At 55.3% G+C, this 12,205-nt stretch overlaps 1 protein-coding gene across 4 annotated transcripts in view; it reads left to right on the top strand.

Moving 5' to 3' along the window:
• Positions 1-11,721, top strand: part of UNKL (unk like zinc finger) — a 47,544-nt gene extending 35,823 nt beyond the window's left edge. For 2 of the 4 annotated variants that reach the window (XM_066275361.1, XM_066275362.1), the window contains 5 exons: positions 4,370-4,450; positions 5,140-5,364; positions 9,010-9,212; positions 9,320-9,574; positions 10,400-10,688. In XM_066275361.1, coding sequence (XP_066131458.1) covers positions 4,370-4,450; positions 5,140-5,364; positions 9,010-9,212; positions 9,320-9,574; positions 10,400-10,555 — 920 coding nt within the window. In that variant the 3' untranslated portion in view covers positions 10,556-10,688. Of the gene's footprint in view, positions 1-4,369; positions 4,451-5,139; positions 5,365-9,009; positions 9,213-9,319; positions 9,579-10,399 lie in introns of all 4 variants that reach the window. The other 2 variants (XM_066275364.1, XM_066275363.1) reach the window with 2 other exon arrangements.
• The last annotated feature ends 484 nt before the right edge of the window (positions 11,722-12,205 follow it).

Here is a 12,205-nt window from a genome sequence, read left to right on the forward strand (position 1 = left end):
TCACCTGGCGGAGGTGGGTCTCCTGCTCCCAGGAGAGGACCGTTTCCTGACTAAGTCTGCGGATCGCCGGCTGCGCCTGCACTGTCGGAAACTCAGACCCGCAGGTCAGCAGGTGTGCCAGGTGTTTCTCTGTCTTGTAGTTGGGGGAGGACTGCCCGGACCGGTGGGTGAGGGAGCTGCCCCCCGCCCGCCCTCTGGGTCCCCTAATGTGGCCTTTAATTCTGCACACTGTGTGCGTTGTCCCCGTGTGTACCCTGACCCTGGGGACTGCGGTGCCTCTCTAATGTGCTATGACACGTCAAGAACCGGGCTTTGCCAGGGCCATTACTCAGCAGCTTTCAGCTAATTTCTCATTAACATTTGGGCGGTTCCTGGTATTTGGCAAGGCCAGTTCTGGGTCAGATGGCACAGTTTATGTACGTGGGTTCATCTGGATTTTGAGTGTCTTTTAAAAAGCCAGTTTTTCCTTTAAGAGAATATTTTGGGAGACCTGGGCCTGAGATCAGAGAACAGCAAGGTGTGGCAGGATGATAGAAGTACTGTGACAGAAAGTGGGCCAGGACGTGTCCTGGGAGCAGTGTCTCCACCTGGTGAGCCAGTGCAGGCTGTGGTTTGTCAGGTGAGGGTTGGCCCCTCTGTGTCACCTCTGCTCCTGAGGGGGCAACCGGGGTGCACCTGTGTGCAGTCATGGGTGGGGCTGGGGGAGCATGGTAAGATAAATCACTTTCAGGTGAGAAACCCCGGCTGCAGTCAGTTTGCTTCCCCGTCTGTCCATTCATTTGTGCCTTTGTTTTTCAAAAACTGCTTCTGGAACTCTGCTAGCTTTGAAGCTGACCGTCCCTAACCTGATCCCAGGGCTGCAGATGCTGGCAGAATCCATGTTTTCAGGGCTGTCTGACCAGCACGTTCAGGACAGGGCCTTGGGACCCCAGGCTGAGCAGATTTGCCAGGCCAGTTCATGAAGGGTGGGTTTGGGCCTCCGTTCCTCTGGCTGCAGCACAGGGACCCCGGAAAGGTGGAGGAGGAGGGCAGAGTGAAGGGGTGGGCGGTTAAGGTGCTCGCTCTTCAGGATGAGTCTGCTCATCAGCCAGCTGTGGGTCATGGGCACCTGCACAGTCTAGGATGACGGGCTGGAGTGAGCGTGGGGAGATTCTAAGGGTTTTGGAGGCTGAGCAGGAGTTCTCTCAGGACTAGTAAAGCTAAAGGAAGCTGTGCCAGGCTGCAGTCTAAAGCACTGTTGTGGCTTGAGGACAAAGGAGGAGCCATTTTGGGGTGGGAACAAGGCTTGGGGCAAGGGAGGCAGAATGGGACAGGGTGAGGCAGAGCCTAGCCAGGAACTGTTGACCTGTATGCCAAGGTGCAAGCTCTTTTTTGGGAAGCAGGTCTTATGACAGTGTAGGTCAGGGTGAAGGGGCATCCTGCAGAAATGGCTGCAGCTTGGGGCCTGACATGTGTGAGGGAAGAGGAGGAGGAGAAAGAGGAGGAGGAGGAGCTAAGGGCCCCCTCGGGTCCTGCTCATTGGGTGGTCCCAGGTGTACCGGCTTGAGGGAGGCACCTGTGCACAGATTGAGACGGTGCCAGTACTGCAGTGAGGGGCCTCTCCCTTGTCGGAGGCGGCACTGCTGCGTATTGAGAGGTGTCTATGGCATCTGGGGGTGAGGGCTGCAGAAACCATGTGTCTGGACATGGAAGGGCTGCTGTACTCCCAGGGGGGTGGGGAGGGCCAAGAGGTTGCCCCAGGCAGAGGAGGGAGAGAAGGACAGGCAGAGAGCAGGAGTTGCCTTTGACCAGAGGGGTTTGGGGGCATGGCACAGGGCTGGAGAGCAAGGCCTGGACAGCCATTTGAAGAATAAGCTGGAGACTGGGGATGGCAAGAAGGGGAGGGGTCAGTCACAGGGACAGGCTTGTGCGAGGGGCTGCAGAGGTGGCAGGGCTGTGCTTGTGTCCTGAGAGCAGGTGCAAGTGAGAGACTATGGAATGTCACAGCAACAGGACATGGGTTGGTTGGTGGAGAGGTCCCAAGAGGTCTGGGCCGTTGGTCTGTGCGAGGTGCCCATTCAAGCACCACAGCACGGCCTGGAGGGGATGGATGGGATGGGGCAGGGGGTGTTTCCAGGTGGTCTCCATTGTTGTGGGTTGAATTATGTTCCCCAAAAAGATATGCCTCAGTCCTACCCCCACCACTGACTTAGGAATGTGACCTTATTTGGAAATAGTCTTTGCAGATGTAATCAAGGTATAATGAGGTCATTAGCATGAGCCCTAATCCAAGATGACTGCTGTCCTTATAAGAAGGAGGAGATTTGGACTCAGACACAGAGGAGAACCAGCCATGTGATGATGGAGGCAGAGAGAGGGTGATATATCCACCAGCCTAGGAGGCCGAGGGTTGCTGACAAGGCCGAAGCTGGAAGAGGCAGAACGGGGCCTCCAGAGGGAATGCAGCCCAGTGCACCCTGATCTCAGCCTCTAGCTCTAGAGCTGGAAGAAGGGATCTGTGGTGTGTGAAGCTGCCCGGCGTTTGGTCTTGGTTCCAGCAGCCCCCAGACACAAAGGCCACAAAGGCCTCTGCTCCTGGATGCTGGAGGAAGCTGCCTGTGGAGAGGGAGGACCTGACTGCAGGGAAGCGCTTGAGCAGCACAGCTGACAGGGAGAGGGACGCACACAGGGAGACCCTGAAGGCCAGAAGTCAGCGCTGCCCCGTGGGTCCCCACCCTAAGGTCTCCCTAAGTTAGGTCTCTCAGTCGGGACTGATGTCAGGCCGTGTGCCCATTGCCTGGTCCCTGGCTGTGGCGTTGGGTATGTTGGGGACATGTGAAGGAGCTGTGTGTGGAAGGGCAGTGTCTCGTTCTGCTGTTGTCACAGCTGGGAACGTTCCCTCTTTCCATTGCCTTCCCAGGGACTAAAGAGCTTGGGGCGCTGCCGGCCTGGGGCCTGCTGTCTGTCCCCTCAAGGTCATCCTTGCAGGATTAGGTATCTGCAGGGTCAGTGGCACAGGCTCAACATCTTCTCGCCTCACTCTGAGGCCTCCTGGCTGAGGGGTGGGCGATGGAGCCCCCTGAGTGTTCACCCCTTTCCAGATAAGACCTTCGAAGCCCTTAACACCTTTGTGAGAATAGTTTCTCCTTGCGAGTGGGCCGAGTCCCAGTGCCTCCCCACTGCTCCTGGTGACAGGTAGTGTGGGAGCCAGGGTTTTCCGGGGGACTTGGCAGCTTGGCTCTGATGCTCCGGGAGTAGGGGGTGGAGGCCCTCCGAGTGTCTCCCTGGAACCCTCTCTGGCTGAGGGAGCAAGGCCCTCCCTCTGTTCCAGGCCCTGGTTCCCAGTGGAGGCAGGTGGGGGTCGCATCCACAGGCCGCAGAGATGGAACAAGGAGACAGATGCAAGTCCTGGGCCTCGCCAGGCAGTGCTGCTCCCTCACGTCCCTGACACGAGCTCCCCCCCACTTCTGCCTTCCAGGGCGCACAACGGGCCTCACCCCACAGAGGCCGGAGCTGACGCCTTTCGGGTGTGCACGCGTGAGCACCCGTCATCGACAAGGGGCCCTCCTTGTGGTCAGCACACAGGGTTCACACGGGAGGAGCCTGGAGGGACAGTGCAGCCAGGGACGCTTGTCTGGGCTGGACCCCGAGTGTGCGTTACATGCGTGCCATAGCCGGCTCCCCACAGATTGGCGTGTGCTGTGGGGACTGACGTTCTCTGGAAGTTGCACATCTCTTGTCCTGTATTTTGTGCTCATTACATTAAATGTCTCATTTAAAAAGGCACAGCTGTCTCTCCAGTGCAGGTGGATTCCCCTGTCCCTTGGGTCAGCCTTTGCTCAGCTCTTATATTTGAAGGCAGTTGTTTGAAATAACTCCGGCCCAGAAGCTTCTTCCTGCAGCCTGGGCCCCCACCACTTTCTGACATGACCCTATGCAGGGGACACAGCTGTCCCTCTGACGCGGCCTGGAGTCTGGGCAAAGCTCAGTGCAGGACACGGCCAGACCTGCGCGCTGGCTCCTCTGGGCAGCTTTACTTGATGTTGCTGTAGGATGAGGTCCAAGGGACTCTGTGACACTTGGCACCAGGCAGCGGCGGGGGGGGGGGGGGGGGGGGAGGGCAGAGGCAGAGCCTCCAGGAGCCCAGCTCACTCCTGCAAGCAGCAGGTCTGATCAGGGTCTTCATGGTGTGTCCCTGGCCTGTGGAGATGCCCAGTGATTAGAAGTCTGAACGTAGAAGCAGCTGTCGGGTGGGGGCAGGGGGCGTATTCCTGGCCCGTTCCCGGCTCTGAAGCGGGATGGCCCTGCTCCCTCGGGAGCCAGGCATTCTCTCTGCTCAGCGCTGCGTGCTTCAGTGTAATAACACCGTATTTTGTTGGTTCCGCCTTAGATCTTCATCTTAGTGATGTGAGCCTCACTCCCTTGGATAAGGAGCTGGATGAACAGGACGGAAGTGACCTGGGACCCACAGGTAAGAGCAGCGACACCGGTGCTCTCGTCAGGGTGGCCTGGGCTGACCGGGAGTTGCCTTTCAAGAATCCTCAAGTGGTTCTAGGGTGGGAGAGGCCCTAGTCCCCTCCCCCAGGCCCCTGAGGACCAGCCTCCCACCTCCTCAGTTTACCTCCATCTGAGCAAAGCAGTCCCGCAGAGACGGGGTGTTGGGGTGTACAGAATGATGGGGGACAGGGACAGCCAGTCTTCACAGTCTTCTGAGATGTTTTAACCACCGCACTGGTGTGAAAATGGGTATGTTAACATATACTGAATCATTTTATTTGACCTAAAAGCTCTTTTTCTTTTGATGTTAGAACAAATTGCTCCATTTCTGGGGGTCCTTAAAGTGCTGGGACCACCATGCCAGTGGGTCAGTTGGCTGGCAGGTTCTAGTGGGTGTCCTGCCTCTGCAGGACGCCCGCCAAACCCCTTGTCCTGTGCACTTGCCACTTGTCTTGAGTGGTTGAGGACTATGGCCCTGTGTCAGTGTGGGGGGCATTCAGTCTGCACCTCCACGTGGTCGCTGCAGGCCTGGGTCCCCAGCACCCCGTCCCTTCTGTCCCTCTGCCTTGGTGGCTGCTCCCTAGCTCAGAGGCAGTGCTTTGCTGTTTCCCGGGCAGAGGGCTCCTGCTGCCTCTCACGAACTCTGCCCTCCCCTCCGTGCAGGTCAGAGGTCGCTGGGGGGCTCGGAGCCGGTCACCATTCCGGGCTGCCTGGCCCGCTCCCCGTCCCTGCACTCCTCGTCGTCGCTGTCCACCTCCCCGCTCAGCTCGCTCTCCCAGTCCCTGTCGGGGCCTCTTGTCTCCTCGGCCATGACACCCCCCCAGCAGCCGCCGCCCCTCAAGTCAGAGCCCAGGGTGCTGGGCTCTTCGGCGTCCTACAACTCCCTAGGTGAGCTGGGCTTCCCGGGGGAGGGACACCCTACAGTGACAGTTCTCTGTCGAATAAACCGAGGTGCGGGCGGCTGTCCTCCCTCGCTGGCCCCACTGTTCAGAGCTCTGCCATGCTGCCCTGTACACTCTCATGCTGTGGCCTTGGCATTGATCCCAGGCGACCCCTTGTCCACGTCTCTGCTGGTTTGCTGGTGGTGCCCTGGGATTCAGACCAGGGCTTTGCTCGTCAACCTCTGTCAGCGTCTCCGTGTGCCCGGGACATGGTCCTGATAACACTACAGCGTGACCTACCTTGCTCACTCACCTGTGCAGGGGAGTCTGAGGCTGCGGAGGTGCAATGTCACCAGAGACCCATCGCAGGAGAAGACAGATTTGCGAAAACAGGAAACTCTGCCATTTTCTGTTTTACATTATTTTTTCATTGAAAAATGTTTGTTTAATGTATCCTGGTATACTTTTTTTTTTTTTGTATTTTTCTGAAGTTGGAAATGGGGAGGCAGTCAGACAGACTCCCGCATGTGCCCGACCGGGATCCACCTGGCATGCCCACCAGTAGGTGATGCTCTGCCCATCTGGGGCGTTGCTCTGTTGCATCAAGAGCCATTCTAGCACCTGAGGCAGAGGCCACAGAGCCATCCTCAGCGCCCGGGCCAACTTTGCTCCAATGGAGCCTTGGCTGTGGGAGGGGGAGAGAGAGACAGAGAGGAAGGAGAGGGGGAGGGGTGGAGAAGCAGATGAGCGCTTCCCCTGTGTGCCCTGGCTGGGAATCGAACCCGGGACTCCTACACACCAGGCTGACGCTCTACCACTGAGCCAACCAGCCAGGGCCTAACCTGTTATACTTTTAAAGGATTAATGTTTTTTAAAAATTTATTCATTGATTTTTAGAGAGAAAGGAAGAGGCAAAAGAGAGAGACAGAGACATATTAATTTGTTGTTCCAATTTTTTATACATTCATTGGTTCTTGTATGTGCCCTTACCGGGGATTGAACCCACAATCTTGGAGTATTGGAACAATGCTCTAACCTTAAACTGAGCTACCCAGCCAGGGCAAAAGAATTAATATTTTAAAATATCCGTTTGATTCCTTAATGGTCATGCACCACATAATGACTTTTCGGTTCAACAATGGACACATGTCTGACGGTGGTCTTGTAAGAGTATAGTGGAGCTGAATTATCTATAAGAAATGGAAGGATATGTGGTTCAGGAGGAAGGAATTTTTTTTCCTGGTGGGAGCACTGTCTGTGGGGCTTGGTAGTAGGTTTCCTGTCACAGCACCTCAGGTTAGAGTACACAGGCTCCATTCCAGCCAGTCACTGAGCTGTGTCAGCACAGAGTGCACCTGCGGCCCTGCCAGGTCAGCGTAAGGGTCTTCCGAGTACATTGCTCTAAATTCTTTGTTGAGGACAGACGTCCTGTGCAAGGACACAGCTCCACAGGAGTGGCTTTTTTTCCTCCCCAGTGAGAGAGAGACAGACAGGAAGGGAGAGAGATGAGAACCATCAACTTATAGTTGTGGCACCTTAGTTGTTTATTGATTGCTTTTCATATATGCTTTGACCAGGCGGCTCCAGCCGAGCCAATGACCCTTTGCTCAAGTAGGCAACCTACGCTCAAGCCAGGGACTTGGGGTTTCAAACCTGGGTCTTCAGCATCTCAGGCTGACGCTCAATCCACTGAGCCACCACCTGGTCAGGCCAGGAGTGGCTTTAACAAGTATTAAGTGCCACTGCCACTTTAGAAAAAGCTTTCTGTGGTAGTGTGAAGACAGCCTGTCCCTATATTTTGAAAATATATATTTTTAGGATGTAATGATGTAAAGCATAGATAAGTGCCCCCCCCCCCATTCAATACCAGTGAAAGCCCTTTGCACCAGATGAGTCAATGGAACCAAATTTCCAAAGTCAAAATATTGAATACCACAAAGTTCCTTAATCTTGCAACTGCTCCAACACGCAGTATCCAAAACCATATTGCCGTGACCGTGCCTGTGTTCCTTCATCTTTCTGTCTTCACTTTTATTCTTTCTGACCCTCAGACCACCTTTCCCTCCCTCTGACAGTCACTATTTTTTTTTGTATTTTTCCAAAGTGAGAAGTTGGGGGGCATGCGCCCGACCAGGATCCACCCGGCATGCCCACCGAGGGGCAATGCTCTGCCCATCTGGGGCATTACTCCGTTTTGGCCAGAGCCATACTAGCACCTGAGGCGGAGGCCATGGAGCCGTCCTCAGTGCTCGGGCCAACTTTGCTCCAGTGGAGCCTTGGCTGCAGGAGAGGAAGAGAGAGATAGAGAGGAAGGAGAGGGGGAAGGGTGAGAAGCAGATGGGTGCTTCTCTTGTGTGCCCTGGCTAGGAATTGAACCCAAGACCTCCACATGGCGGGCTGACACTCGACCTCTGGGCCAACTGGCCAGGGCCCCCTGACAGTTACTGTTAAGGTGATCTACAGCTTACCCAGTCAGTTTCTATTAGTCCAGCCCACATTGCTATTCATGGAGCAGCACTGACGGCTTTGATGTTCTGTTCTAACCTCGTCTGAAGGAAGCAGCAGGCAGGTGGGCTCGTGGGGCAGTGCTCACTAAGCCTGTGGGAATGTCCAGTCCTGTCCTAGGCCTTCACGTCCCCTCACACTCACTGACACACCCACAGCTCCACTCATGGTGGGTGTCCTATACAGGTGTACCATTTTTTATCTTTTACACTGTATCTTTACCTGTTCTATGTTTACTTTTTTTTGTTTGTTTTTGTATTTTTCTGAAGCTAGAAACAGGGAGAGACAGTCAGACAGACTCCCGCATGCGCCTGACCGGGATTCACCCGGCACGCCCACCAGGGGCGACGCTCTGCCCACCAGGAGGCGATGCTCTGCCCTTCCGGGGCGTCGCTCTGCCGTGACCAGAGCCACTCTAGTGCCTGGGGCAGAGGCCAAGGAGCCATCCCCAGCGCCCGGGCCATCTTTGCTCCAGTGGAGCCTTGGCTGCGGGAGGGGAAGAGAGAGAGAGGAAGGAGGGGGTGGGGGTGGAGGAGCAAATGGGCGCTTCTCCTATGTGCCCTGGCCGGGAATCGAACCCGGGTCCCCCGCATGCCAGGCCAACGCTCTACCGCTGAGCCAACCGGCCAGGGCCTGTTCTATGTTTAGATACGAGGTTGTGTTACCGCTGCCTACAGTATTCAGTACGGTAACATGCTGTACAGGCTTGTAGCCCAGGAGTAATAGGCTAGACCATTTAGGTTGGTGTAAGTGCACGCTGATGTTTGCACAGTGACAAAATTGCCTAATGACACATGTCTCAAAGTATTTCCCGTTGTTAAGCAACTCATGACTCGACCAACAGGTGTCATTTTCTACGGCAAGAGTTCTTTAAATAAAAGCTCTTTGTGGTCCTAAAGATCCTACGTGTGAAAGGACTCCTGGGCCCAGCGTCAGAGCGGTGCTGCTCCACATGGTGCAGTCACTGAAGTTCTGAATGCATTTCCTTTCTGTCTTGAACCCCACAGGTGGGTGGAAGGGGGGCCAGGTTGGAAGATCAGGGGCAGCACCCTTGCTGGTGGAGCCCCATAGGTCCCAGAGCCTGCCTGGCAGATGTCTGTGATGTCTTAGCACAGCTGGGGCTGACCTCTTTCTCCTCCGCACTCAGGTTTGAACAGCGTCCCTGGGAGCATCTGGGACTTCGTTTCCGGCAGCTTCTCTCCCAGCCCCTCTCCCATTCTGAACACTGGCCCCTCACCCTCTGCAAGTGCAAGTCCAAATGGTGCTGAGCTGGCCCGGGTCAGGCGGCAGCTCGACGAGGCCAAGAGGAAGATCCGGCAGTGGGAGGAGTCCTGGCAGCAAGTGAAGCAGGTGAGTTCTGGGGCAGGGCCCAGGCGAAAGAAGCGCAGTGCGGGTGCAGGGGCCCGCCCCCATGCCAGCTACTGCAGCAGCCCCCCCCCCCCCCCCCGGCGTTTCAGGCCTGTGACGCATGGCAGCGGGAGGCCAAGGAGGCCAAGGAGCGGGCGCTGGCCGCCGACAGTGCCCGGCAGCAGGCACTGCAGAAGAAGGAGGAGGTGGAGGCCCAGTTCAGGCAGCTGCAGGAGAAGCTGGAAGGCCGGGGCGTGTCCACACTCCCAGGGCTGCAGGGCTGTGCGGACATCGGTGCTATCCCGCTGCCCAAGCTGCATTCATTGCAGAGTCAGTTGCGCTTGGACTTGGAGGCGGTGGACGGGGTGAGTTCCTGGTTTCTGTTCCCAGGGTACCTGATGTCTGCCCCCTGTACTGGGGGGGGGTGTCACTGGGATCTGGCCAGGCCTGCTCTCCCCCCACGTGGTCCGTCACACCCCACTCCTCCAGTGCAGCTCATGCTCTGCTCCAGTGAGGGTGTGTGCACTGCCTCCCTGCCAGGCTGGCTCTGCCCCTCCGGGATAAAGGGGACGCCCCTCTTGGGCCACGCAGTTGGAAGCATGGTGTATGACTGACGTATGTCAATGGTCACCTCCCTGCCCGATTTCATTCTTTGTTTTTTTCTGGAGTAGCATAAAGCCTGCTGTTTTCACACTGGGCATTTTGCTAGAACTCAGAGCATCTGGAAGGTTCCCTGCCTTTCGACACTCTCCCCACTTGCGCTGACTGCGGCCAGGGTCTGGCTGCCCTGCACACACCTGATTGCATCGCCTCTGAGGCCCTGTCTTCAGGCTGTGGCCGTTCCCTTGGCTGGAGAGCTGGATCTCAGAGGGTCAGGGTCCCACCTAGCCCAGATCCTGGCACTCGGCAGCCACCAGCCGCAGGTCACAGGGGCCAGACTTCCATCTTAGCCCAGCCCTTCCCATGCAGGCTTGCCCCCAGGAGCCAGTCGTCTGCCCGAGGGACTCATGGAATAGCAGCTCCAACCCCCAGTTTGACCCCTGGCATGGGTGTCCCACCCCAGGCCAGAGCCTTCTTGCACCAGCCAAGGGGTCATTATCTTCGTGTGTTCTTGAGTCCCCTCTGGGCAAGCCAGGGACCAGTGGTGGGGAGGGGCCTTCCGTGACCTTGCCGAATTATCTGCCCCACAGGTGATCTTCCAGCTCCGAGCCAAGCAGTGCGTGGTGTGTGGGGAGCGGGCCCGCGGCACCGTCCTGCTGCCCTGCCAGTACCATGTGCTCTGCAAGCCCTGTGCGGCCAGTGCGCCCGAGTGCCCCTACTGCGAGGGCCAGCCCCTCCAGTGGTGACGGCAGCCGTGGTGGCCTCACTCCCTAGTGCCACCGACGTCGGGACCCTGGCCCCAGCTGCACCCAGTTTCATGGTATTCTTACAGACCTTACAGGCAAACCCACAGCACCCACCTGTCTGCCGCCCCCAGTCTGGGCAGGCGCAGTAATGATACGGGGTTTGCGGTCCTGACACTACTGTGACCACATCCTGGGAGTTCGCGTCCCGGCCAAGCACTTTGTAACCCAAGGAATTTACACGGACAGTCTTAAGTTGCTATAAGCTGCTTTCTAGGTTCATGTTGGTTTTTTTTAATATGCGATATAAAGCTTTGTATGTGAACTGTGAACTTAAAATATTTCCTATCAGTTTATTGTTAATTCATAGTATGGTAAATATACTAGATTTCATATTCTGAAATTAGTACTTATGAAATGAGCATTTATCTAGTAGTGAGAAATGCCTAGGGTTTTTATAGGTTTAAAATTAAGTGCAAACATAGTATTTATAGCAGAGTGATTATTGAAAGACATACATTTAGATGTTTTTAATTTTACAAGAGAAACTGTTCCTAAGCCTGTGCGCATGCACACTAATTGGAGTTTTATTTCCCAACACCATGAAATGAGGGAGCTCAATCATGCATCTACCACCCACGTTTCTAAGTGCCTGTGCCTTGCAAAAGTGAAGGGAATGGTTGGTTCATTTGGTTTCATTTTCTCTCTTGAAACTTTGTAAGACATTTTGATACTAGTGAAAAGTGCAGCCAAGGGGGTACGTGGATTGGAGAGTCTGACTCGCAGCAGCGCTCCCTGCCTTCCTGGAGCTGGCTGCCCGGCATCCGGCTGGCCGCGGTCACGCCTCCCACCTGGGACCGCCTGGATCCTGCTGGAGCCGGGCAAGCCTGCCCATCCTTGGCATCTTTGACTTCAGAGCATCCCTCCTGACACTGTTACTTGAGCTGTGTCCAGGTATTAGCATGCATGAGCTGGCCGCTGTGCTAGGGCAGAGGCTGCGCTGAGGACCTGGCTCTGCTGTGGGCCCCTTGGCCCCCCCAAGTAGCAGCTTGGCTTCCGGGCACAGCAGAAATGCTCCTGAGAGTGGGTCTGATTTGGGGGATGACGCACTGGTCTGCAGCGGGTCTTTTTTTTGAGAAACCTGGAGTAAAAGATGTCTGAAGTGGACACGCACACGTTGCTCAGTGAAGCAGATCTAGGTGGCTGAGGTCAATCTTGGCAGAACTTGCCGTCGGGGCAGGAGCAGGTACTGGCCCCTCTGGCCTGGACGTGAACACCGAAATGTTTACACCTGCCTGGGGCTTTGCCAAAGACTTTTAATAGCATTTTTAAAGTGCAAAGTGACTAGGTAAAAATTTTTATCAGTGACCAAATTAGAATGTATTTACTATAGTAAGAAGTTGAAAACATTTTTTAACATAAGACAAACTGATAAAAAGTTGTCATTTTCAAGGTGGCTCCATGACATTCTGCAGCTAGTGTGCTACTAAAGGTTAACTATTGACTTGGTTTTAGTGAATCTTGTTTTTAATTATAGTGATAATGATTTATTAGCTCTTAGAAATTACGTATATTTTGTGCTACTGTTATCACTGTTTAAAATTATTTTTATTAATATTTATGCACTTGTTTCCCATTTCAGGCCTTTGGCCT

The sequence above is a fragment of the Saccopteryx bilineata genome, chromosome 4 (assembly GCF_036850765.1).
Source record: "Saccopteryx bilineata isolate mSacBil1 chromosome 4, mSacBil1_pri_phased_curated, whole genome shotgun sequence".
NCBI classification, from domain to species: Eukaryota; Metazoa; Chordata; class Mammalia; order Chiroptera; family Emballonuridae; genus Saccopteryx; species Saccopteryx bilineata.